We start from the raw sequence: 26,186 nt of genomic DNA, 5'->3' as shown, positions 1-26,186 counted from the left end.
TAAAGTTCTACCATTACAATCAAGCAAGTTACAAAAACATAAGACATTTACCTTCAGATGATTTTTTTAAGAAAAAAATCAAATTCTGGAGTTGTTATATATTATGTAAAATATTGAAATTGTGAGACATACAAACAACAGAAAAAGTCGCCCTGTATTCAAGTTGTTGTTGTTTTAAGTAGTCAATACAAGCTTACTGGGTACCTGCTGCATTTAGCAAAGAATACAAAGCTGCTACAATTAAGTTAAAGAATTATAGGAAACCATATTTTAAAAATTAAGGAAAGATAACAATTACATGGAATTTCAATAAAGTTTAACTTTAAAATAAATAAAATTAATCAGAGTTGAAACTACAATAACAAAAATGGAAGATTAACGCTTAGTGCCAATGACTCCCACCTATAATTTTTTTTAATGTGGAACCACAATGATAAGTTTATTTATAATGTAATATTCATTAATTAGATTAAACTGCCAGAGATAAATCATTATGGGAAGATAGTTACAATTTTTTTGTCATTTTTTTTAAATTTAATTTTATTTTATTTGTGAACATACTGTACAGAGGGGTTACAATTACATGGGCAGGATAATGCGTACATTTCTTACCAAGCATTGCAGCCTCCTCCTTTGTTTACCCTTCGCATCCCTTCCCAGCCTCCCCCCTCCCCCCCATCCCAATCCTTCTCCTTCCGTCTGAGAGACTCTTTTTTTTTTTTGGGGGGGGGGGTCTGGTCGTGGGGCCTGAACTCTGGGCCTAGGCGCTGTCCCTCAGCTCTTCAGCTCAAGGCTAGAGCTCTACCACTTGAGCCACAGCGCCACTTCCGGCTTTTTTCTTTTTGCTTATATGGTGCTGAGGAATCGAACCCAGGGCCTCAGGCTTGCAAGGCAAGCGCTCTACCACTGAGCCACCTTCCCAGCCGTCTGAGAGACTCTTATCTCCAGTTAAACACCAAAAGGTAGAAGTATGGCTCAAGTGGTAGAACACTAGTTATGAGCAAAAAAGGAACAGTATCCAGGCCTTGAGTTCAAACTCTAGGACCAGCACCAAATAAAAGAAAGATTCGCTAAGGGCTCAAGATTTTAAATGGCATTAAAAAATAAATCAGTGAACTTGAAAATAGTTCAACAAAATACATACAAAAAAATACTGCAGAAAAACCAAACAGACTTAAGAAATCACACATAGGAACATATGTGCAAAGGAATTATTAGGAAGCCAAGAAAGGAAAAGGAAAAATACATGAAGGAATAATAGCTGAAATCTTCCTAAATTAGAAGAGAAACACAAACAAACTATGAAGCTCAAAGAATCTCAAATATGAGAAACAGATATCTACATCTAGGCATATCACATTCAAATAATCTAAAGCTAGAAAGTAAAACTCCTAAGAATACAAGAACAGAAATTATTTACCACAAATATAGGAAAAGCAATACACAACTGACTTGGGGAAGCAGGATATCTCCAGAAAGTAGTTTTTAAAAATTAAAACCTACAAACTGAAAATGCTACTTACAGCAAAATTATTACCCATAAATGATTAGAATACATTAAGTGGAACTTTTCCTTTGGAGGGAAGGCAGTGAAACTTGTTTCAATTATTTTTCTATGAACAGAGTTACAATGTACAGTTTATCTTAGTTTAGGGTCATAGTTAAAAATCTGAAATCTTGCTGGGTGACTATAGTTTATAGTAGACAAATCCCCAATTATTACCCCCACAAATCTGAAATCCATTATCTACAAACTGATCTGTCTAAACATGCAATTCTTCTAATAAAGAAAAGACAACAAATACTCCTAGATTCTCTTTTTTATTTTTGTGCCAGTCATGGGGCTTGAACTCAGGGCTTGGGCACTGTCCCTGAGCTTTTTTGCTAAGGGCCAGCACTCCACCACTTACATCTTCATTTCCAGCTTTTTGGTTAATTAGGAATAAGAGTCTCACAGATTTTCCTGCCTGGGTAGACTGGCTTCAAACCACGATCCTTACATCTCAGCCTTCTGAGTACTTGGTATTATTCCCATCTCACTAAAAAAAAATAAAATAACTACTCAAGATAGAATAATCACTATATGGGCTGGGAAGGTGACTCAGTGGTAGAGCGCTTGCCTTGCATGCATGAGGCCCTGGGTTCGATTCCTCAGCACCACATAAGCAAAAAAGAAAAAACCCAGAAGTGGCACCGTGGCTCAAGTGGAAGAGTGCTAGCCTTGAGCTGAAGGGCTGAGGGACAGAGCCCAGGCCCAGAGTTCAGGCCCCACGACCGGATCCCCCCCCCCAAAAAAAGAATAATCACTATATAAGAAAACCTGATACATTTAAATTATTTTACTTTAACCAATAACCATTCAAATATATATATCTCTAATGCAGACTGTTGTGGTTTGGATATGAAATACCCCCAAAATGTTTATGCATTAAGGCTTTGTCTCCAGCTGAGGTACTCAATGATTGAGGAGCAATGACATAAACAATTGATTCATATGTTGACAAATTCCTAACATGATGGCATTACTGGGATGTGGGCCTAGCTAGGAAAAGTAGATCACTGTGGACATGTCCTGAAAACTTACGTTCCCCCACGCCTTCCTGTCTCCCTGTCACTGCTTCTAAGACAACATGCCATGAGCAGCTCTGTGCCACAATGTCCAACTACCATAATCTCTCTACAAGCCTAGAAACAATGGGGCCAGAAGGACATGGAGTAAAAACTGTAAAACCACAACTAAATCTTTTCTTCGTTAAGTACGTTATCTCCGCAACAGATTCTAAAACAGACACAGGCTTTTTTTCCTTTTGACATCACTGCCAACACACACTTAAAGAAGAAAATTTCTGGAAACTAAAAGCACGGAGTCAAAAGATTCCCAGAAGGGTACTTTATGTGCTCTTATGTAAAGTTCAATTAAAGAAAAGCCAACTTTTAGGTGAAGAAACAATCTGCAAGCTTAATAGCGTGGGTGTAGGGTAGGCAGTATATGGCTGCCTATCATCTTTTCTTCCTCATCAAAGCTTATTCTATCCGGAGAACTTTTCTCCTCACTGTAAAAAACTCCACTTTCAAAAACTCTAGTATATGGAGGGGCACAGGTGAACAAATGCAGCAGTGGTACTCATTAGATACTATGTTGAAAATTAATTATACAACTTGTGGGTGGGGATGGGAGGAAAAAACTAAGAGAGAGCAAGAGAAGGGTGACAGCCAAAAAGAAATGTACTCTTTACCTGATTTATGTAACTGTAACTCCTCTGTACATCACCTTTATAATAATAAAAATTTAAAAAATAGTATAATAGCATTTACTTTAAAGGTTTTGTCTTAAAGATTTCTCCAAAAGCTGAAGATTTTATCCAAGTTCTAGTTTCCACTTTCAGTTATCACACTAAGATCAAATAGTGTTTATATCTAACTCTTTGATTCCACAATAAATCAAAAGCCCTTAAAGGCCCTAGAATTGGATTAAAAAAAAATTTCAAAATAACTTCATGTATAAAACATTTTGTTCCGAACACAAAAATTCAGTGTTCAAATGCTTCATATTTTAATTAAAGGAACAACTTGCTATAAGTTACTGGGCACAGGAGAGAATCAAAGTACATATTTCTTTGTAACATTCCTCAGAAGAGCCCGTTTTATAAAATGTTGAAAATTTTAAATATTATAAGCTATAAAGAATCACTGATAAGATGTTTATTTTAGGAAGGTCACTGACTATGAAGGCTTCTTAAAGAGATGGGGAAGGATAAATATAACTATGACAGTAGTTAAGTAGAAATAGTGAAAAATTATGAGAGAAAATAGATGTGTGAGGAAAGATCAACAGTTACCTAATCACCTATTGCTGTTGGATTAATAATGTATTAGGAAGGAGATTTTTCAGATGTTTTACTTATATGACTATTTACTTAGCAATAGAGTCCACTGGCCTAGAAAGTTGGGAAGCAGGAAAAGAATGAGTTCGTTTTAGGACATGTTCCCATTTGAAATAAAATGAGACACAACCAAGGTTAATATTCCAGAAAGCAATCTCAATACATTCATCTTATGCTGTAGCAAAAAATGTGAATGGTACTTGAAGCCATAGAAGTGTTTAACAACTGCCTGTAAAATAAGAAATGACAAAATTCCAAGAAGCAGAAAAGAACACACACACACACACACACACACACACACACACACACACACACACACACACACACACACACACACACACACACACACACACACACACACACACACACACACACACACACACACACACGTCAAAAAGTAGACTCTGGACAATAGTGCTACGCAAGCCTAAATAAAGAGTGCTGGCTGGGAATGACTTACACTTAAGACAGGAGAGAATCAATACAAAAGACTGAAAATGAGCAAAGTTGTAAGAGAAGAGCCCCAACTAGCTATAGAAACAAAAGGGAATGGATGTGTGTGTGTGTGTGTGTGTGTGTGTGTGTGTGTGTGTGTGTGTGTGTGTGTGTGTGTGTGTGTGTAAGAGAGAGAGACAGACAGAGAGACAGAGACAGAGAGACAGAGAGACAGAGAGACAGACACGGGGTTGGGGGATACCTTCATGGGCTAAAGTAAAAGAATTCTACTTCTTGTCAGCTACTTTGGAAGGATATAAGCCAAGTTCTTGAATGCTTAGTTTAAGAAGACCATGCATATAAGTTAATGATGAAATTCACATTCTTTAGGTACTGCATCATGTATTACTTTAGCAGTAATAACCCTAACACTAACAATTAAAGATTACTGAGAATTTACTGAGTCAGTTAATGCACTAAGAGCTTTATCTTTGTAACTTCATTTAATTTGCTCTATAAACTTATCAAATAACCAAGTCTGGAATCCTAATTTTAGAGGGGCTGCATGATGGACAACAAACTTGCTAGCAAAAAGCTAAACAAGAATTAAGCCAGATATGTCAGACTCATGCTCTTAATTACCACAAGAAAATGGAACTCAATATCATCCCAACTTTCATTTACTATTGCATTATTGAAGCACACAATGACAATACAGAAGACCACAATATTGAAAGAGTTTATAATTCAGGTTGACTATGGTGGCATTCGTCTTTACTACTCGAGTGGCACTACTCAGGAGGTAGAGATGGGAGGCTTAAGATGCAAGGCCAGCAAGGACAAACGGTTAGTGAGACTCCATCTCAACCACCACTCTTGGTGTATCAGTATGTACATATAATCCAAGCTACATGAAAAGTTTAAGTAGGAGGATCAAATTCCTCCAAGGCAGAACGTGGGCTCCCTTAAATCTGTGCTACCCATATCCTTAAATCTCAATCACTTTCCCACTTACTCAGGCTAAAAGCTTTGAAGTCAGGATTCTTCTTTTTCTCCAACCTCATTAGTATCTCTGTCAAGAAATCTTGTTGACTCCACCTTCAAAATACACCCATATTTAGGGCAATTGTACCCTCAGGTATTTACTTAATGGAAATGAAATTTTTGTTCCACACAAAAATCTGCGCATGAATGTTCAAACTGCTCTATTTGAACAACCATATATCCTTTAGTACATTACTCAGTTATAAAAAAGAATGATACATGCAACATGCGTAAAAATACAGTTAATGTATCAGTATTGGCCTACTGATTATAACAAATATAGTATCCCACAAGAAGATATTAGTAATACTAGAAACTTGGGGACTAGAAGGAGAGGAGGAGGCGGCTTTATGAGCATTGTCTATTCATTCTACTCATTTTTCTGTCCAAGTAAAACTTGCAAAAAGAGTCAAATAATTTTTTAAGCTTGAAATAGAAAAAAAATTAACAGGCAAAGGATTCCAAAAGGTATTTCTCCTAAGACATACAAATGGTCAATAAATAAGTACATTAGAACATGTTAACATCATTAATTATTAGAAAAATGTAAATTAATTTGACAAGGGAAGGCTACTCATGTAGCTTGCTGGTAGAGCATTTGCTCTCCATGTATGAGGACCTGAGTTCAATCTCCAGTAAAACATACACACATGTACACACGTAAACACACATGATGTTGAAACCCTATACCCACCAGGATGGGTTTAATTTTTTGAGAGTGTTTTTGAGGGCATGGAGAAATGATAATACTTATACACTGGTATGGACTGTAAAATGGTACAATTTTTTGTAAAAGAGATTCAGAATTCCTCAAATTATTATAGAATCACTCTATGACTCAGAAGTTCCCTCCTAGATATAGATGCCCAAAACAAATGTCCTTACAAATACTTATAAACACATGTAGAGGGTAGGGAAGGTGGCTCAATGGTAGAGTGCTTGTCACCCATGCATGAAGCCCTGGGTTCAATTCCTCAGCACCATATAAACAGCAAAGGCTGGAAGTGGATCTGTGACTCAAGTGGTAGAGTGCTAGCCTTGAGCTGAAGAGCTGAGGGACAGTGCCCAGGCCCAGAGTTCAAGCCCCATGACCAACAAACAAAAAACACAAGTATAGAACCCAAGTAATGTAAACAACCTAAATGTTCATAAGTTGATGAACAGACATACAAAGAGTGTAATAAGCCCACACATTAAAATATTATTCAATGATAAACAAGAATGAACTATTAAAAACATGAAACAACAGTTATTAACCTTAAAAGTATTACAGTAAGTGAAAGAAGCCAATCACAAAAAATCAAATATTGTCTGATTCCATTTACATGAATGTCCAGAAAGGCCAGTTAGATTAGCCATTTCCCAAACCTTAGAAGGAAAGGAAAGGGACAAACAGTGAATGGGTAAGAATTTCTTTTTGAGATGATGAACAGGCTCTGAAATTAGACAGTGGTGACAGTTGTAGGATTCTGTACTCTATCCAAACTACTGAATTGTAAACTTTATATCAGGTAGCTACTGCACACAAAAAAATAACAATCCTAATATTAAACAATGCTTTTAAATTTACCACTGATATACAGGTTTTAGAATAATGTAAATGCTAAATAATAGTAAAGTCAAATAAAAGTGAGAAAACTTGAAAAGCAATTGCATTTCTCTCCTAAACATTTAAGCCACAGCAAACCAGAAAGAGGGGGACATTCAGGTCCACAAATATGATACCTCTATTTTTTTCTTCTGCCATAATGGAGACAATAAAATTCTGATTTTAAGTGCACAATCAATAGAATTCTTTCACACCAGCCTTTGGAAAGTCATTTACGGTAAAACATCACACACACACAGACACATAGACACAGACACACACAATCACACTCACACACACACACACACACACACACACACACATTTCCCTTGATACCCTATGTATAAGTACTAAGAAGTTTGGTATGACAACTACAAAAATGTGCTCTCTCAGATTTCTCACTACAAAGAGAACACTGCTGACCAATGGTGCTGAGTTCTCAAACCACTTATCTTGCTGGGAACAAGCCAAGATTCCAATCAGTTGTCTGCAGCCAATAACTGGGCATGGCAGGCATACTTAATACAGGGCTTCTTGGCTGACTATACTCCTCTGACAGGGCAATTTTAGATTATTACTCTCTTCACCTTTGCTGTTTCTTTCTTAAAGGTGTAGTGTTGTGTAAGATTTTTCCTACTCGAACTGTCTTTTCCTTTTTCCGCCCACTGGGATTTTAGCTTCCACTTAGTAACTACAAGTTTTTGTGGGCCCAACAACATTGTTTTATAAGGCATGGGTACAGATCACAACTATTTAAAGATGTCCATCCATTTTATCAGCAAATGGGTTTTCCATGAATGATGTGCACTGCTGTTGTAAATACAAATAATTTGGCACTTGAAAAATGGGATCAACAAGTATAGAAGTAAAACAAATATGAGGAAAAACTCAAAATGAATATCAGGCTGTAGTAATTCCAAGTCATAAGAAGAAAAATACAGCTTAAACAGTAAGACTGCTTAATTCTCAGGTTCAGCAAATGCAATTTTGACCAAATGCGGTTAAAACATAAAATAAAATTTTGGAAGTCAAAAATACAGCTCAGGCCTGGGAATGTGGCTTAGTGATAGAGTGCTTGTCTAGCATCCATGAAACCCATTCCTCAGTACCACATAAACAGATTTTTAAATTGTCAGAGAAACTCCTATTGTTTTATGGTAACCAAGAGAAACAAATTAATCAATATATCAGATTTTGTATTTTCATCCCAACTACTTGTACAGTTAACATTAAAGAAGAACAAAGAATATTCTAAAAAGGAAGAGTGATATAACAAGAAGAACTGAGCTTTCTTTGTGTAAGGTAGCTACTTTTTAACATATAGACAAAAACCATATAACAAAACAATTAAAATACTTAGAAATAAACTAAAAGACCTAACAGTAGACTTGAACAAAAGGAAAGATATCTTATTCCTGAATCATATGCGTGTATACACATGTACATAAATACCCATACAAATACAGGCATATTTCTACTAACTGTCTATTATTGGCTAGGAGGATTTAGAGTTAACTTGAAAGGACTTTCAATGGCCACATCTGGGCCAATTTAGGTAGCAAAAAGAAAGAAAGAAAAAAAAAAAAGACAAAATTGCTGGGTGCTGTAATCCCAGCTACTTAAATAGAAGACTGAGATCTGAAGATCAAGGTTCAAAGTCAGTCAAAGCAGGAAAAGTCTGAGATTCTTATCTTTATTAAGTAATTAATAAACTACTTATTTAATAAAATAAATAATTCATTTAGCATTTAAGAATTTAATGTTATTAATAAAGTATTAAAATATTTGTTGATATTATAAAGTATTGATAGAGTATTAATATTAATAAACTATTAGTAAAGTAATAATTAACTACCAAAAAGCCAGAAGTAGAGCTGTAACTCAAGTGGTACAGTGCTAGTCTAAAGCAAAAAAGCTCAGGGACAGCCTCAAGACCCTGAGTTCAAGCCCAGAACTAGCACTCAAAAAAAAGCAAAATTATATTTATTATAACTCATATATTATATTATACTTCATTCAGTAATAGATAAGTATAAAAAAGTTCATTATGGAAGAATCTCAACTCATAAATTAAAAATAATTTAGCAGCTGTAACTTCAACTGATTCAAACAAGATGTGTCAGTGAATACTAAAACTATTTGGCAAAAGTTTGGTGGAAAATAATACATATTAAGTGGGCAACAGTGTCTCAGACCTATAATCCTATAAGGCTCAAACCTGGAGGATGGAGGTTCCAAGCCAGCTCAGGTATAAAAGTTCATCAAAATAACCAGCAAGAAGTCAGGCTGGACAAACAATACTTCAGCTGGTAGAGGGATAACCCTGAGCAAGCCAAGCAAGTTGCAAAATCCCCGAGTTCAAGCTTCAATACTGGCAAACAAACAAACAAAAGACAGGGGTTTTTACAAAATGTAGGAACTACCTCTCCACAGCCTTAATGCAAGAGAAAAATTAGTAAACCTGCAGGAAGCATATACTTACTTATTGTCATATTATCAATAATGGGCCTTCCAACATGATACATTAAGAACAAACAGTCATTGCTATGGCATTTCTACTTAAACAATTAACGTTCTCAATCTAATAATAATAAAATATTAGGCCAGGCGCTGGTGGCTCACGCCTGTAATCCTAGCTACTCAGGAGGCTGAGATCTGAGGATCGCGGTTCAAAGCCAGCCTGGGCAGGAGAGACCGTGAGACTCCTATCTCCAATAAACCACCAGAAAACCGGAAGTGGCGCTGTAGCTCAAGTGGTAGAGCGCTTGCCTTGAGCTGAAGAGCTGAGGGACAGCGCCCAGGCCCAGAGTTCAAGCCCCACAACCGACCAAAAATAAAAAAATAAAAAATAAATAAAATATTAGATAACCTCAAATAACTAGTCTATACTAACTACACATAAATGTGAATGTTATAAATGATAATAACTGAAAAATTCTCCCATTGTAGGGAACTATTGAAACATAACAATGAAAATATATAAACCAGTATTTTCTTTTGCTGTAAAGACCATTACTGGGGCAACTAGAGAAACTTTAATAAGATCTGTATATTACATGATAGTATTGTATAGAAGTTAATTGATTTCATAACTCTTTTGTGTATACAAATATCTCTTTCTGGAAGTGGAAAGAGGAGGTTTAATACAGTGACAGTAAGAGATTTGAAATGACAGTTTGATACTACAATAGAGTGAGTTGTAACACTGGTTTGTTTTGTTTTGTTTGGGGGAGGGGGAATATTCAGTCATGACACAATGTAGGAAGGCTTTGGAATAAGGCCAGCATGAGCTGCAAAGTGTGTCAGACTCTGTCTCCCACTGACCACCAAAAAGCTGGAAGTTGAATTGTGGCTCAACTGGTAAAGCACTAACCTTGAGCAAAAAAGGCTAAAGGACAACTTAGGGACAGTGAATGCAAGCACACGTAAGCACACACATCAAAGCAAAACCTCCTTAGAATATTTTAGGCATTCTAGAGCAGTAATCATCAGAGTGCTATTTCAAAGTAGTGTTCACTTTTTTATTTTTTAATATCACTCAATGGAAAGTTTAGCATAGTCCTTAGTACATGGGAATCTCTCGGTAAAATGAATGTTGCATAAGTGAGAGAAACAGAAGAAAGTCTGCACAGCTTGTTATTACTCTCCACTACACAATACAAAAATATCTAATTTTCCACACATATTGTATAAGAAATGAGAAAAACAAGAACTGAACTTGGGTACTGCAGGTGTCTAGGGGCAAGAGGAAGAAGAAACAAAGGAAGGCAGCAAAGAAAGATTAAGCATTATGGAGGGGGTGATAGTGCTGCATGATGGAAGGCTATTTTCCACATTAACCATACTCAACTGTATCGAACACACAAATAACAGTCAGTACTTCTCTGATCTCTCATACCAGTGAAACACAATGCAGGAAAACGTTATTTAAATTAAAAAAAAAAAGAATACATTAAAAAATTTAAAATTCCCTTTCATAGGATTTTTTAGTCTCACTTGGCAGTGTTTATAGAGAAATGTTAACCTTTGGTAAAGTCTATCGCTATAAAATATATAATTAGAAATCCTGAAATGTGGCTTAGTGCTTGCCTACCATGCATGAAGTCCTGGGTTTGATGCCTCAATACCACATAAACAGAAAAGGCCAGAAGTGGCACTGTGGTTCAAGTGGTAGAGTGCTAGCCTTGAACAAAAGCAGCTCAGGGCCAGTGCGCAGGTCCTGAGTTCAAACCTCAGGACTGGAAGGGAAGGGAGGGGAGGAGAGAGGAGGAAAATCAAGTAGCTACAGTAATTAAGCTGAACAAAAATTAACACAACAGATGAAATGCTAAGCAAAATGAAGAAACTGAAACAAATCTTTTACAGGCATATGTATCAAAATAGCAAAGAAAGAAAGAAAGAAAAAGAAAGAAAGAAAAAGAAAAAAAGAAAGAAAGAAAGAAAGAAAGAAAGAAAGAAAGAAAGAAAGAAAGAAAGAAAGAAAGAAAGAAAGAAAGAAAGACTCAAAGGTTTTTACCTTAAATCTCTTGTCCTGCAATACTTTCTTGATGGCAACCAGTTCTCCTGAATCACAGAGTTTGGCTTGATATACTACACCAAATGATCCATTTCCAATCACTTTAGTGTCTGTATAGCTGACTTCTTGTGGCCTGTCTGGACCCTGCCCAGGAGTTGCCACCACTGTGGTCACCTTGCTGCCATCCTTATCTCCTAAAGGGAAAAAAGAGATTTATTTTAAAAGATAAAGTAAGAATTGTGCAAAAGTATATTATAAAAACTGCCTATGCATCAAAGTTATATTCTTACATACAAATCATTTTTAAATGCTCATTTTAGCTTTTAATATAGAAATGTTTTAATTATAAGCCATCTTTAACCACTATTCAGTTATACTACAGATAGGTAGCATGGTTAGTTTATACAGGATATAAACAAAATATTATGTGATGGGAATAAAAACTTCTCATCAAGTAAATATACTGTCTTATATTAAAAGTAGTAGGAAAGCCAAGAGTGATGATAACTATCTGTAATCTCAGCATTTGGTAGGCAGAAGCATCCTAAATTTGAGAATAGTCTGGGCTATTACATAGCATGACCCTATCTCAATAAACAATAATAGGGGCTAGAGGTGTGGCTCAAGTGGTTGAGCACCAGCCAATGAGTGAAAGCATCAAATAATGAGTCTCAGACTCAGAATAGATAATAGGAAGAATGTTAAATTTGCCTAAGATCATATAGCAAATAGTGGACCCACCATGATTTATATGTAATTATAAAGGACCTAGTTTTTGCTTTGAGGCCTTTCACCTGAAAATAAAATATACAGCTGAAAAAAATCTAAATATGCTAATTCTACTCAGACAATTCTAAAGATTTCTAAATTTTGCCTCCCTGTACCTTATTTCCATTAAAAAAAAAAAATAGCACAATAAACCAGGCACGGGTGGCTCCCCTGTAATCCTAGCTACTCAGGAGGCTGAGATCTGAGGATCATGGTTCAAAACCAGCCTGGGCAAATAAGTCTGTGAGACTCCTATCTCCAGTTAACCACCAGGAAACCGCAAGTAACACTGTGGGTCCAGTGGTAGAGCACTCGCCTTGAACTGAAGAGTTCAGGGACAGTGCCAGGCCCAGAGTTCAAGCCACAACCAACAAAAAGGAACAAAACAAAACAAAACAACAACAACATAATACCTTTTGGAAAACGGTTGTATGGGAGGAAGAATTTTAATTTGAGATTAATAAACGTAAAATCTAAAAGCAAAATCAAACCTGTTCTGAAGTTAACCCCATTCACAAGTAGTTTAACAGTCTAGTCCCTGCTCACCTGCAGCCCTCTCACCTCTGCTTTCCTTCATCTCTAGCAACAAACTCAGGGCTCCCTAATTCAAGCTCTAGAGCCACACATTACTTAACATGTAGGCATAGTCAGTCCAAAAGCATCTTACTCTTTGAGTTCTTAACTTATTCTGATCTAGCACCTGATTTTTAAAAGCTTTAAATTGTTCTTTTTATGGTTTTAGAATAAAAATAGGTTCTAGAGACTAGTATTATCTTAAAATGGTAAGTATGGCTCCTCTAGAAGAGGCCCTGTGGCCTCAAGTGGTAGAGCAGTTGTCTTGGGCTGAAGGGCTGAGGGACAGCGCCCAGGCCCAGAGTTCAAGCCCCATGACCAACCAACCAACCAACAAAAAGTTTACTTTATGAAAGATACAAAAGCATTAAGTAAGCACAATAAATGGTATATACACATAACTGAATGTTTTCATTTACAAATCATCTTGTGGCTGCATATCTTTTAACATGTATATCTTTAGTTCTGAGGTAAAATACCCAATCAGGTATAATTTAATTGGCACAAGTAACAAATCAGCACAATATCATTTGTGGAAAGACAACTCAAATCTTGTGGACATAATAATATTTATATAAAACATTATATATGCTTTGAATGCATTCAGATCCTAGCAAAAGTCAACTTAAGTGCTCAAAATTTTCAAATGTTCACTCTGAGTCTCAACTCTAGATAAAATAAATCTTAGATACATTTGCTAAAAGGCCAATTTAATCTCAGTTCTATGTCCCATCCCTCCAAAACCGTTAATCTTAACATAAATGCTACCATAAGTTATTTTCTCTTATTTGAAGATTAACCCTTTCTTTTCCAGCATTTCTGCATTCCTGAAGAAAGATTCAGTCTTCTGAACTTAAACTCTAAACAAAGAGAAATAACAAGTTGAGATCCAGAAAGATTAAATCCAAATTCTTACAATCCAATTGTTCCAGAGGATAAAAAGCAGAAACTTCAAATTTTAAAACAATCTTTTTCCTAGGTCATCTAAATTAAAATCATCAAAGAAAGATGTCAAAAACTTAGAATAATTCCACTCAACAAGTTGCTCAAAGTCTAACAGGCCTAACTCATAAACAAAGCATCATTATCTTAATTAATGTTGAAGTTCATAGACTTTAAAGAATGGTTGCAGTACTCCACAATTTTTATTAAAAATGAAAACTACCCCGCAGTTCAATGACATTATGTCTTTCTACTGTGTGGTGTTATTTCAATAAAGAACACACGAGGCACTGTTTTCTATTTGCTCTAGTAAGATAAGTTAAGCTATAGAAGCAATTGTGATGACTTCTCCCACTTGCCTCCTCAGACTAAACTTCTAAAAATGTCTTTAAATTTCAGAGGTTTGAAAAAGAGTATAAAATATACCTGTCACAAACTCTGGCTAGCATTTCTTTATTGTAACTACTAAGTCTGGGAATACATATCCCAGAATCATGATTTTAAATGGGAAAGAGCACAAATGAAATAATCCTGCTGAAATATTAAACAGGAAGGCTATATCTATGCTACCATTGAAAGAGATTCTTGCGGCCTCTTAACCTCAAAGGAAGATTTGATGTAGATAAAGACCAATCCTTCACCCTCCCGTACATCAAGAGAAATGTACTTAATATGATAGTAGGAATTAACATTTTTATACTAGAGAAACTGCAGAAAACTCTTATAGGCTCCTGTCTCCAGTATTATCAAATATCTGACTGGATATACTAAGAGCAATGGAGCTCTCACAGACTTCAAGCATTCTGGAATTTTTATTCAGAAAATATCAAGCTCTTTCTGACTGTTATACCAAAGATCTGAAATAACAGAACCGAAAAAAACTACAGGGTAATACCAGGGATGACTTGGCATGAACATTACTAGCACTGGCAGTCAGCCACTAGTGTGCCAAGGGAAAGAATGCGACTGCTTCACAGTGAAATGTCATTGCTTATAAGGAACTTTCTGATTCATTGCTTTTATCTACTTCAATACCTACAATTTAGGCAAGGATATATCCTTCTGTCTACTATGAACATGAAACAAAATGATAAAGATGTGAACTTTAGCACAATCTTTACATGTCTGGCACTGCCTCTGCTTTAAATTACAACCTTTTAAATGATATAAAACTAACTTTATGTCCTTTTTGCTATTGCCCCCTCCCAAAGGAGATATTTCTGATAATATAAGAAGATCATCTCCAAAACAACCAGAAATAAATGAACAATTTTCTATGCTTTTTAGCCTAAACTACTTTTTCCAATGATACTTAGACAACTTTAAGTTTTGAAATTTACATCCTCAAAAAGTCCTTAAAAAATAAAAATTTAAGCTAGGCATGGTGGTTCATACCTGTATCCTAGCTACTCAGAAGGCTGAGATCTGAGGCTTATGGTTCAAAGCCAGCCCAGGCAAGAAAGTATGTGAGACTCTCATCTCCAATTAACCACCAAAAAAGATGAAGTGGAGCTGTGACTCAAGTGGTAGAGGGCCAAAAAGCACAGATGTGCACGCGCGCGCGCGCGCACACACACACACACACACACACACGTGTGCACGCATGCACACACAACACACACAGCTGGATGTGGTGGTGCATACCTAAAATCCTAGCTACTCTGAAGGTGGAGATAAGAGGTTGCTGGTATGAAACCACACAACCAAAATCAAGAGACCTTATCTGTAAAACAAACTAAATGTCTGCACTCATGGTTCAAGTGGTAGAGCAAGTACCCAGCAAGGGAAAAGAATATACTATTTAATTCTTATGACAATCTTATGACACACACAACAATCATTTAATAAATGGGAGAACATAAGGTATTTTAAAACATTTGCTAATTTACCCAAAGTAACCCTTTCACTAAGCACACCCTACAGAATTCAGACCTGTGCACTCATTCTAACACTTGTACCCTACAACACTACTTTGCCTAAGGACCATGCCAGAGATAACACAAAATTCAATTCCTAAAATTAACTCTCCATATTCAACAAAATTGAACATTCTCAACTATTTTATAAAAGATTATGGTATATACCTACTGGCTATTCTGTACTTTGAAATATCCCTACTTCTTTTCAACTAACTCTGACTCAGTTTGTATGTAAATGTAAGGCATTTAATTAAAAATACTGTGCACATAGTCTTTCTATAGCTGTAAGAGTTACTTAAACCCAACAACAACAACAACTATTAGGTCTCACTGTGAATAAGACTAGTATCTTCACCCTTGAGCAAGGCCACATTCAATCACAGTGATGTCTACAGTCAGACTCAACCCCAACTGCTGAGACACCTGAACCATAGCCAGCTCTCCCGCAAGCCACAGCTGCCCGGCAAGTCACTGCCACCTGAACCATGCCCCCTCTCTTCCGCCTGTCACTCCTGAGGAAACTGTCTGGAAAGCAGGCTCCGTTTTCGCGTTCTCCCGAGTGATGAACGCGATATGCTGTGAACAACTTCAAAACAAACCCAAACCCCGAGGCGCCCGAACTCCAACCATCGCGGTTTACAGAATTCACTACAAAATGCGATAAAAACTGCCTTCACTTAAGTTCTCTTTCTCCCGCATCCGGCGAGCCAGCTGGATGCCTTTGGGCATGGTGGCGACTTGGTGTGGATGGCCAGAGATTGGTATCTTCACACAAGCCCCCCAGGTTCGCGGACTCCTCCAGAGGCGCCCCCAACGGCTGCGCGGCTCCGAAACCTCAACTCGGCTTGGAAACCCGGGGCGATCTCTCACCAACCTCGGAAAAGGCGGCTTCCGGATGAGAAGCTTGGTCCATTTCCATAACGACGAAGGGCTTAAACCGCCACCGCCGCCGGGTCTGTGCCCGGCCCGGGCCGGTGCCTAGCCCGCCGGCGGCGGCGAGGCTTTCCCGGCAGCTGTGGCGGCCAGCTGTTCGCGGGGGGCGCTTTCCTACCACGGGGCTCAGGGGCAGGCGGCTTGATTCGGGCCATTTTCGCCGGTTCTCCGGCGCAGCGCGGCTGCCAACAGAGCCAGCCTCAGTCGACGTCCCTCCAACCAACGCCCAAACGGCACCCATCATTCCTTTTTTTTTTTTTTTAATCTTCTGTTGGGACTGAATTTTACTTTAAGCCACACAAGAAATCAGAAAGTCAGAATGAACCATGTTAATTTTCAACAGCCTACACGTACATCATATTTTACTTTAAAACCATCATCTGGAATCGAAAACACTTTCTTTTCGTCCAGCGTCTATCAAGTGGAATGAAATTAAAGCACACCTGAAATGAATAAGTATTTCACTTGCTCTAAGCTCGCTCTCTTGAAATAATTTCAAGGTGCGCTTTAGCAACAGGCCTATGTTCTACGAAAATCCCGCAACGTGTGAATCAAGTACTGTCTTGGGCTGGGCGCCGGTGGCTCACGCCTGTCATCCTAGCTACTTGGGAGGCTGAGATCTGGGGAGCACGGTTCAAAGCCAGCCCGGGCAGGAAAGTCTGTGAGACTCTTTAATTAACCACCAGAAAACTGGAAGTGGTGCTGTGGCTCAAGTGGTAGAGCGCTTGCCTTGAGCTGAAGAGCTGAGGGACAGCGCCCAGGCCCAGAGTTCAAGACCCACGACTGGAAAAAGGAAAGGAAAAAAAAAAAAAGAATTCTGTCTTTTAGGAAATATGCCAATCTTTAAGCATGTTTATCTGGCTTGATTTATGACTTGTCAAATTCAGAGGAAAGAGATGATAGATAATATATTCAAATTGGGGTGTTTCTTTTTCTTACAAGGTTGGTTCTCCAGTTATCAAAGAAATAGTATACTATACCTGGAGGAAACAATTAATTGTTGAGTTTAAAAAAAAAAGTAACTCAGATTTAAGAAGACATAATTAACTTTAAGAAATGCAATGAGTCACTGATCCAGTAAGTGGTCACTCTGACAAAACCAATCTTGAGCAGCCTTATTTATTTATTTTGTATGTTTGGGGGTTTTTTTGCCAGTCCTGGGGCTATAACTCAAGGCCTGGGCACTTCCCTTGAACTTCTTTTGCTCAAGCCTAGCACTCTACCATTTGAGCCACAGTGCCACTTCTTGCTTTTTCTTTTTTTCTTTTTTTTTGGTCTGGTCGTGGGGCCTGGGCACTGTCCCTCAGTTCTTCAGCTCAAGGCTAGCACTCTACCACTTGAGCCACTTCCAGCTTTTTTTTCTGCTTATGTGGTGCTAAGGAATAGAACCCATAGCCTCATGCATGCAAGGCAAGTGCTCTACCACTGAGCCAACTTCCCAGCCCTGCTTTTTCTGTTTATATGGTACTGGGGAATCAGACCCAGAGCTTCATGCATGCTAGGCAAGCACTCTACCACTAAGCCACATTCCCGGCCCCTTCATGTATATTAAGTATATTAAATTAATAAGCTAAAAACTGTCATTGAGTACCATGTAGTGACAAAGTAAGGAGGGAGAACAAGGTTTTACTTTCTTGCAGAGGAGTACTGCTTACAGGTTGGTTTATGTGTTTATCAAATGGCAGCTTAACCATATATCCATCTCATGAAGACAACAACTATATTCCTCACACATTTACAGGAGTTACTCCATTTTATGCCTATGCACATAGCGGGCCATAAAATAATTACATTTCTAAGTAAAATTTTCACAGATCTCCACTATACCCTAGAAACTACAAAGATCTGAAAGTTAATAAGAACATCTAAAATGACATAGGACCTCATAATCATCATCTCAGAAAGATTAAGTCCCTCTATAAACTTAAGAATGTAATGCAAAGACAAAACTTACCTGTTTGACAATCTTTCCTAAATAAAACCAATCTTGATCACCACACCCTATTACTCAAGTAATACATCGTGGAGTATTTTATAATATACAAATTACATAATTTACACAAATTAAGGCTGGGAATATGGCTCAGTGGTAGAGTACTTGCCTAGCATTCATGAAGCCCTGGGTTTGATTCCTCAGTATCACATAAGCAGAAAAAAGCCTGAAGTAGCGCTGTGGCTCAAGTGTTAGAGCACTAGCCTTGAGCCAAAGAAGCTCAGAGACAGTGCCCAGGCCCTGAGTTCAAGCCCCATGAAAGGCAATTAAAAACAAAAACCAAATTTATACAAATTATTTTATTCAAGTAATAATCCTATGAGGAAGTGAAAACCAATATGAAATCGGAGAGTGTTGAAGCTCAAGCAGTTTAAGATTGTCTAGTAAAAACTAAATTCAGAGGGGGGAGGGGAAGTGGCTCCCGCCTGTAATCCTAGCTACTCAGGAGGCTGAGATCTGAGAATTGCAGTTCAAAGCCAGCCTGAGCAGGAAAGTCCATGAAACTCTTATCTTCAATAAACCATTCAGAAAACCAGAAGTGGCACTGTGGCTCAAGTGGTAGAGCACTAGCCTTGAGTTGAAGAGCTCAGGGACAGCACCCAGGCCCAGAGTTCAAGCCCCATGACCAACAAAAAAACAAAACCAAAAAACCCCCCACTAAATCCAGGGTAAGTTTCAAATATGTCCAAATATCTATAAAAATGGAAGTGAACTGAGCCATTTATATCCAAAATAAATCTACAAAAGTAACGCCATCCAATTGTTACATCTTGAATAAAAAGTCCATACACCTATTACAACAGCAAGAATTCCTTTTTTTAAAAAATTTATTTATTTTTGCCAGTTGTGGGGGCTGAACTCTGGGCCTGAGCACTGTCTCTCAGCTCTTTTTTTTGAGCCACAGCACTACTTCTGGCTTTTTTCTGCTTATGTGGTGCTGAGGACTCGAACCCAGGGCTTCATGCATGCAAGGCAAGAGCACTTTACCACTGAGCCAACTTCCCAGCCCAAGAATTCCTTTTTAAAAAGTGGTCTCATTTTGCTTGAGATAAATCTACTTGAGATAATTCATCTAAAATGAGTAAAAGGAGATCCAAGTCAAGTCAGAAAATTGACAGCAAACGTTTAAGAACTTGTACATATTTATCATATATAAAGTAAATAATGTACTGCATAAGCACTGCTGCTGCTATCAAATAAATTCAAAGAAATATTTCTTGCCCTTTTTGGATTAGTTAATTCTAAATATGGAACATTACTAGAGTCTGAAAAAAACAGAAAGGCATGGTTTTTCTAATCAAGAAACCAATATGAAAATTAAATCAATACACACAAAGGCTTTAAGGACCTCCGGTTGACTTAGCTGAAGTATTTTACTTTTCATAAATTCAAATTGTGATGCTCTTGGATACAGACAATATAGTGAAAATGGCCATATTACCAAAATTAATATACAAATTCAATGCAATTCTTATTAAAATTCCAATGACATACATCACTGAAATATAGAAAGCAGTTCAAAGATTCATATGGAACAACAAAAAACCTAGAATAGCCAAAACAATTCTAGGCAAAAAAGACAATCTGGGAGGGATCTCGATGCCAGATTTCAAATTCTACTATAGAGCCATAATAACAAAGACAGCATGGTACTGGCACAAAAACAGACCCAAAGACCAATGGAATAGAATAGAAGATCCAGAAATAAAACCACACCCCCACAGTCAGCTGATATTTGTCAAAGGAGCAAAGGAGCCAAAAACATACAGTGAAAGAAGCACAGCCTCTTCAACTACTGGTGCTGGGAAAACTAGGTGGCCACATGCAGAAAACTAAAAGTGGACCCCACCTGTCACCATGCACTAACATCAACTCAAAATGGACTTAAGACCTTAACATCAAACCTGAATCTCTGAAACTACTACAGGACAGAGCAGGAGAGACACTTGAACTTATAGGCACAGGCAGAAACTTCCTGAACAGAGTCCCAGGGTCACAACAAATTGGAGAGAGACTTGACAAATGGGACTACCTTAAAACAAAAAGGTTCTGCACAGCAAAAGACATAGCAACCAAGTTAGAAAGACAACCAACTAACTGGGAAAAAATATTTACCAGCAATATATCAAACAAGGGGTTAATATCCAGTATATACAGGGAACTCAAGAAACTAATCCCTCCCAAACCTAACAAACCAATTCCTAAATGGACAAGGGAACTAAAGAGAGACTTCTCAGAAGAGATAAAAATGGCAAAGAAACACATGAGGAAATGTTCACCATCCCTGGTTGTGAAGGAAATGCAAATAAAGACAACCCTGAGATACCACCTTATTCCAGTCAGAATGGCCCACATCCTCAAGTCAGCCAATGGCAAATTCTAAAGGGAATGTAGAGAAAGAGGAACCCTATTACACTGCTGGTGGGAATGTACACTTACTTATACAACCACTTTGGAAAGCAGTCTGAAGGATCCTCAGAAAGCTAACTATTGATCTCCCCTATAACCCAGCCATACCACTCCTAGGTATCTATCTTGAACAACAGGAACCAGGATACAAGGACACATGCACCTTCATGTTTATTGCAGCACTGTTCACAATAGCCAGGATATGAAAACAACCCCGATGCCCTACCACAGATGAACTGATCCAAAAATTGTGGTATCTATACACAATGGAATATTATGCAACCATTAGAAAGGACAAAATAATGGTATTTGCAGAGAAATGGATGGAACTAGAAGAAATCATGTTAAGTGAGGTAAGCCAAGAGCAAAGAGACAAACAATACATGGTCTCCCTAATAAGTGGATGTTAAATACAAAATGTCAGGTGATACATCAAGTTAACAAGACTTGAGAAACAAAGGACCTCCACTCATCTGGTCCAGTCACTACTAAATAATCCCATGCTGATGATCACACATAGTATATATGCACACACTGGAGGGAAACTAGGAGGAGGACACAAAACTAGAGGGAATAAGGAAAAAAACATACAACAGTGGGACCCATCAACTGCACTGGACATTGATCAAAACGAACCAAGCAACTCAATGGCAGCAATGGGAGGGAGGAAATGAATGGGAAAGAGGGACCCTATGCAAAAGCAAAGAAATGTACACATCACCCAATGTAGAAGAAATAACTGTACTATCAAAGCCCATAGAACTCATACACTTCATAGACCACAATAGACAATTTGCCCCATGAAAGTTAGAATGTATTTGTGAATTTAACTAAGCATCACTATCCCACAATACTGTAAAATTCATGAAATTATGTCATCACTTAATCACAATAAAGAATCTGCAAAAAACTCAAATTGTGATAGTTGCTTATGAATAATTAAATTTACATAGGGTGCCAGTGGCACCCTCAGCTACTCAAGAAGCTGAGACCTGCTGGGCACTGGTGGCTCACGCCTGTAATCCTAGCTACTCAGGAGGCTGAGATCTGAGGATCTCAGTTCAAAGCCAGCCGGGGCAGGAAAGTCTGAGAAACTCTTATCTCCAATAAATCACCAGAAAACCGGAAGTGGCGCTGTAGCTCAAGCGGTAGAGCGCTAGCCTTGAGCTGAAGAGCTGAGGGACAGCGCCCAGGCCCAGAGTTTAAGGCCCAGCGTTTAAGTCCTGAGACCAAGGAGAAAACAAAAACAAAAACAAAAACTGAGATCTGAGAATTATACTTCATTCACAACCAGGGCAGATGTTAATCCTTGAGGTTTTTAAGGATTAATAATTAACCGGTCCCTCCCCCACAGTGTAACCCCCGCTTTCACTATATTTGATGTCAGTATAACATGTGGAGGAGATGGGGACAAACAAGTCGTTTAAGGATTCAGGTGGACCTGTTGCAACAATGAGAAGTACAAAATGTCATGTCAAAACCAGCTTTACAATGTCGGTGTGTGGGGGGGGAGGGGGGTATGATTGGGTGGGGGGGAGGGGGAGGCTGGGAAGGGAGGTGAAGGGTAAACAAAGGAGGAGGCTGCAATGCTTGGTAAGAAATGTATGCATTATCCTGCCCATGTAATTGTAACCCCTCTGTACAGTTATGTTCTCAAATAAAATAAAATTAAATTAAAAAAAATAAAATGTTTTGAAACAACAACAACAAAAAATAATAATAATTAACCGGCAAAAAGCCAGAACTACAGGTATGGTTCAAGTGGTATACTGCCAGCTATGAGAGAAAAAGGCAAGAGGAATATGAGACCTTGAGTTCAATCCCAGCACACACACGAAAAAAGGAAATGAATTTATTTTTTAAAGACACCCGAAATATAAAGCTATTCTAGTATTTTTGGTGGATGCTGTCCAAAACCATAAAAGAAACCAACTCTGAAATCATTTATATAAAAATAGCAAACTAGCACACTGCTCCAGTCCTCATTCTAAACAGCTTCTACTAAAGATACTGGGTAGCAGTGACTGGCCAGTAAAATGATAGGGATTGCTGATTCCACTTTTTCTTAACAAATATCTCTTACATCAGCCATCATTCACAGGTATACTTCTTTGCATTTTCTTCAATTTGTATTATTTCTATGTCACTTAAATCTACTTCAAGCAACCTCTTTTACAAACATGCATGCTAGATTACTTTAACTTTCACTTTGCTTTCAAACCTTACCTTATGAAGCTTTCTTCTCTCTACTGATTTTATTCCATTTCAAGAGCTACAACATAACCTCAACCATAGCTGGTAAGAAAACAAATAGGACTCCTGGTCTGCACTCACGTCAAGCTAAAATCATGCCATCACAAGTTGATGAATGGCTCAAGCAGTAAAGTGGCTGCCTAGCGAGCACAAGGCCCCAAGTTCAAACCATAATACTGTCAAGAAAAAAAAGATAAAATATTACCATCAACCTATAAAACTACTGAAAGAACACAGAAAATCCTATGATTCTCCCATAAGTCTCTACCTTCTTTGGATTAAAACCCTTTATCAATTAGGTACCAGGAAAACATTTCAGGTATTCAGGAAGGTTTTTTTCAAAACCAATTCTTCTGGTTTTTAAATTTTTTTTGTTTTTGTTTTTTTTTGGGTCCGGTTGTGGGGCCTGAACTCTGGGCCTGGGCACTGTCCCTCAGCTCTTCAGCTCAAGGCTAGCGCTCTACCACTTGAGCCACAGTGCCACTTCCGGCTTTTTGCTTATGTGGTGCTGAGGAATCGAACCCAGGGCCTCATGCATGCAAGGCAAGCACTCTACCACTGGGCCACCTTCCCAGCCCCCTGGTTTTTAAATTTTTAAATTACTATTTCTGTAAAAATATTACTATTCATTATTTGGCATTACAACTATGTAAATATTTGCAATAACTGTGGCTCAATTATTAAGCTTTTATAGGACAGCTTAGGAACCTAGTCACTTTTACTTTATGTTTTTTTTGTGGTATGGTAGAGGAAAGAAAGCTCCTATGCTTGGGATTTTGCTTTTTTTTTTTTTGCCATAGGGCTATTTTCTAATATAAGTTAGTTTAACAAACTTTATAATGTTCTCGGCGGTTCTTTATATTTAAAGATATGTTATTATGCATTCTGTTTGGGGTTATTTTTTAATTGATTAACGCTTCCACTAATTATGATATGTCTTTTAATATATTACTTATATGTCACATTGATAATATTAATCTCTGATCTTAAATAAAAGAATTCAGACAGACATTAGCATAAAATAACATTTAAATATTTTATGTATTTATAAAACTTACTATAGAAATATTTTCCAAAATGGATAAACATTTTAGAACATGATCTGTTTATCAGTTAAATTGTTTCAGAATAATGAGGGCTAGAGACAGAGAAACACTTTTCAAGTATTACAATTACATCTGTTAAGACCATTACAATGGGTACAGAATATCTCCTAATGGCTTTACAACTTTCAACTAACCATGAAAAATAAACTAGTTAACAATTAAAAGTTATGACATTAACTCTAATTTCTATTTAAAAATCCATTCATTTTCATAGTGATTAATTTTAAATTTACAATTATTAGTAATGATGCTATGTTTGTAGTTAATATAATAATGAACATGCCTAGGATAAAAACAAATTAACATCCCAAATGATTCTATTTGGGATCAAATCCATACTGGGATCAAATCAATGTTAGTTTTTATATCTGACTCATCTTCCTTTCTTTAAAAAATGGCTTCAGGGGCTGGGAAGGTAGCAGCTCAGTGGTAGAGTGCTTGCCTTGCATGCATGAGGCCCTGGGTTCGATTCCTCAGCACCACATAAGCAAAAAGAAAAAAAGCCGAAGTGGTGCTGTGGCTCAAGTGGTAGAGCAATAGCCTTGAGCTGAAGAGCTGAGGAACAGCACCCAGGCCCAGAGTTCAGGCAGCCACGACCGGACCAAAAAAAAAAAAAATGGCCAGGTGCCAGTGGCTCACACCTATCATCCTAAATACTCAGGAGGCTGAGATTTCAGGATTATGGTTTGAAGCCAGACTGGGCAGGAAAGTCCACAAGATTCTTAACTCCAATTAACCACCAAAAAACTAGAAATGGAGCCGTGGCTGAAGTGGTAGCGCACAAGCCTTGGGTAAAAGAGCTCAGAGAGAGAAGCATAGGCCCTAAGTTCAAGTCCCAGGACTAGCATTTAAAAAACAAAAAAAGGCTTTATTCATATCCTTTAACCATTTTTCCCTTTCTCCATAAGAAACAGACTTTCAGGGAGCCTAGCAATCTCAGTCAAATAAGGCGTGTCCAAGTCTACCTCTCCATGAGGAAGAGTACTGTTAACTGGGTCAATTCACAAAACAAATCCACTTAGCATTTCACTCCACAAAGCTCTGCTTGAAAAGAAGTTAACTGGGTCCTATTAAAATAAAGGCCACTAGAATGACACATTCCTATGTTCACAGTGGTCTGTAATAAGATTTGCCTCCAATGTTACTATCAAAGATTTGGCTGATCTGTTGTTAGTGGGTCAAAGGACACCCCTTAACAAAGTAGCTCTCATCACACTGCTTACCCCCACTACTTGTCAGAAGCATAGCAGGGCATAAAGACAGGAAACAACTTTCAACCTTGGAAAAGGTCTACACTGCTAACCTTGCCCTTTTCAGATGATTTTTGACATGGCCAGACAGATATTTCCATTGAAAGCAAAGAGCTTCTGGACTAAGCAGATTATTTACAAAATTAAGATGTTATATGAAAATAATGATCAATGAGTAAAAACAAAACAAAAACAAAACACATAGGCTGTTTCCATCTTTAAAACTCATCTAGGCTGAGAAACTAAAATCAAAAACTAATCTTTTTCTCCTAGTAACAAAAAATATCTTTTTTAAACTGAGGAATGTCTATGTACACTCTCTAACAAGGGAAAAAATAGGTCATGAAAATGCCAGTCAGGTGAAAAGGGAAAATTCAGAAAATGTCTACTATATATAGGTTGTATACCAAAAAAGTCTCCTATTCATGTATTTCCATTTTCCAATTTAGTATATTAGTCAGTGAAAAAACAAAATTCCACTAAATTGGAATGTACCTCCATTTTGGTAATGAAATAGATGTCAAATAGAAAAGCACTATACTTGACAAGGGAGCCTCTCTTTACTTCAGTCTC

General features: G+C 37.6%; 1 protein-coding gene across 2 annotated transcripts in view; it reads right to left on the bottom strand.

Moving 5' to 3' along the window:
- Gsk3b (glycogen synthase kinase 3 beta) overlaps window positions 1–26,186 on the bottom strand; it is a 144,184-nt gene that overhangs the window by 77,760 nt on the left and 40,238 nt on the right. For both annotated transcript variants that reach the window (XM_070030136.1, XM_070030138.1), the window contains exon 2: window positions 11,468–11,661. In XM_070030136.1, coding sequence (XP_069886237.1) covers window positions 11,468–11,661 — 194 coding nt within the window. The remainder of the gene's footprint in view (window positions 1–11,467; window positions 11,662–26,186) is intronic.

This window comes from Dipodomys merriami, unplaced genomic scaffold (assembly GCF_024711535.1).
Source record: "Dipodomys merriami isolate MVZ:Mamm:240054 unplaced genomic scaffold, mDipMer1.0.p SCAF_2, whole genome shotgun sequence".
NCBI lineage: Eukaryota > Metazoa > Chordata > Mammalia > Rodentia > Heteromyidae > Dipodomys > Dipodomys merriami.
This window is presented reverse-complemented; position numbering and strand designations above follow the sequence as displayed.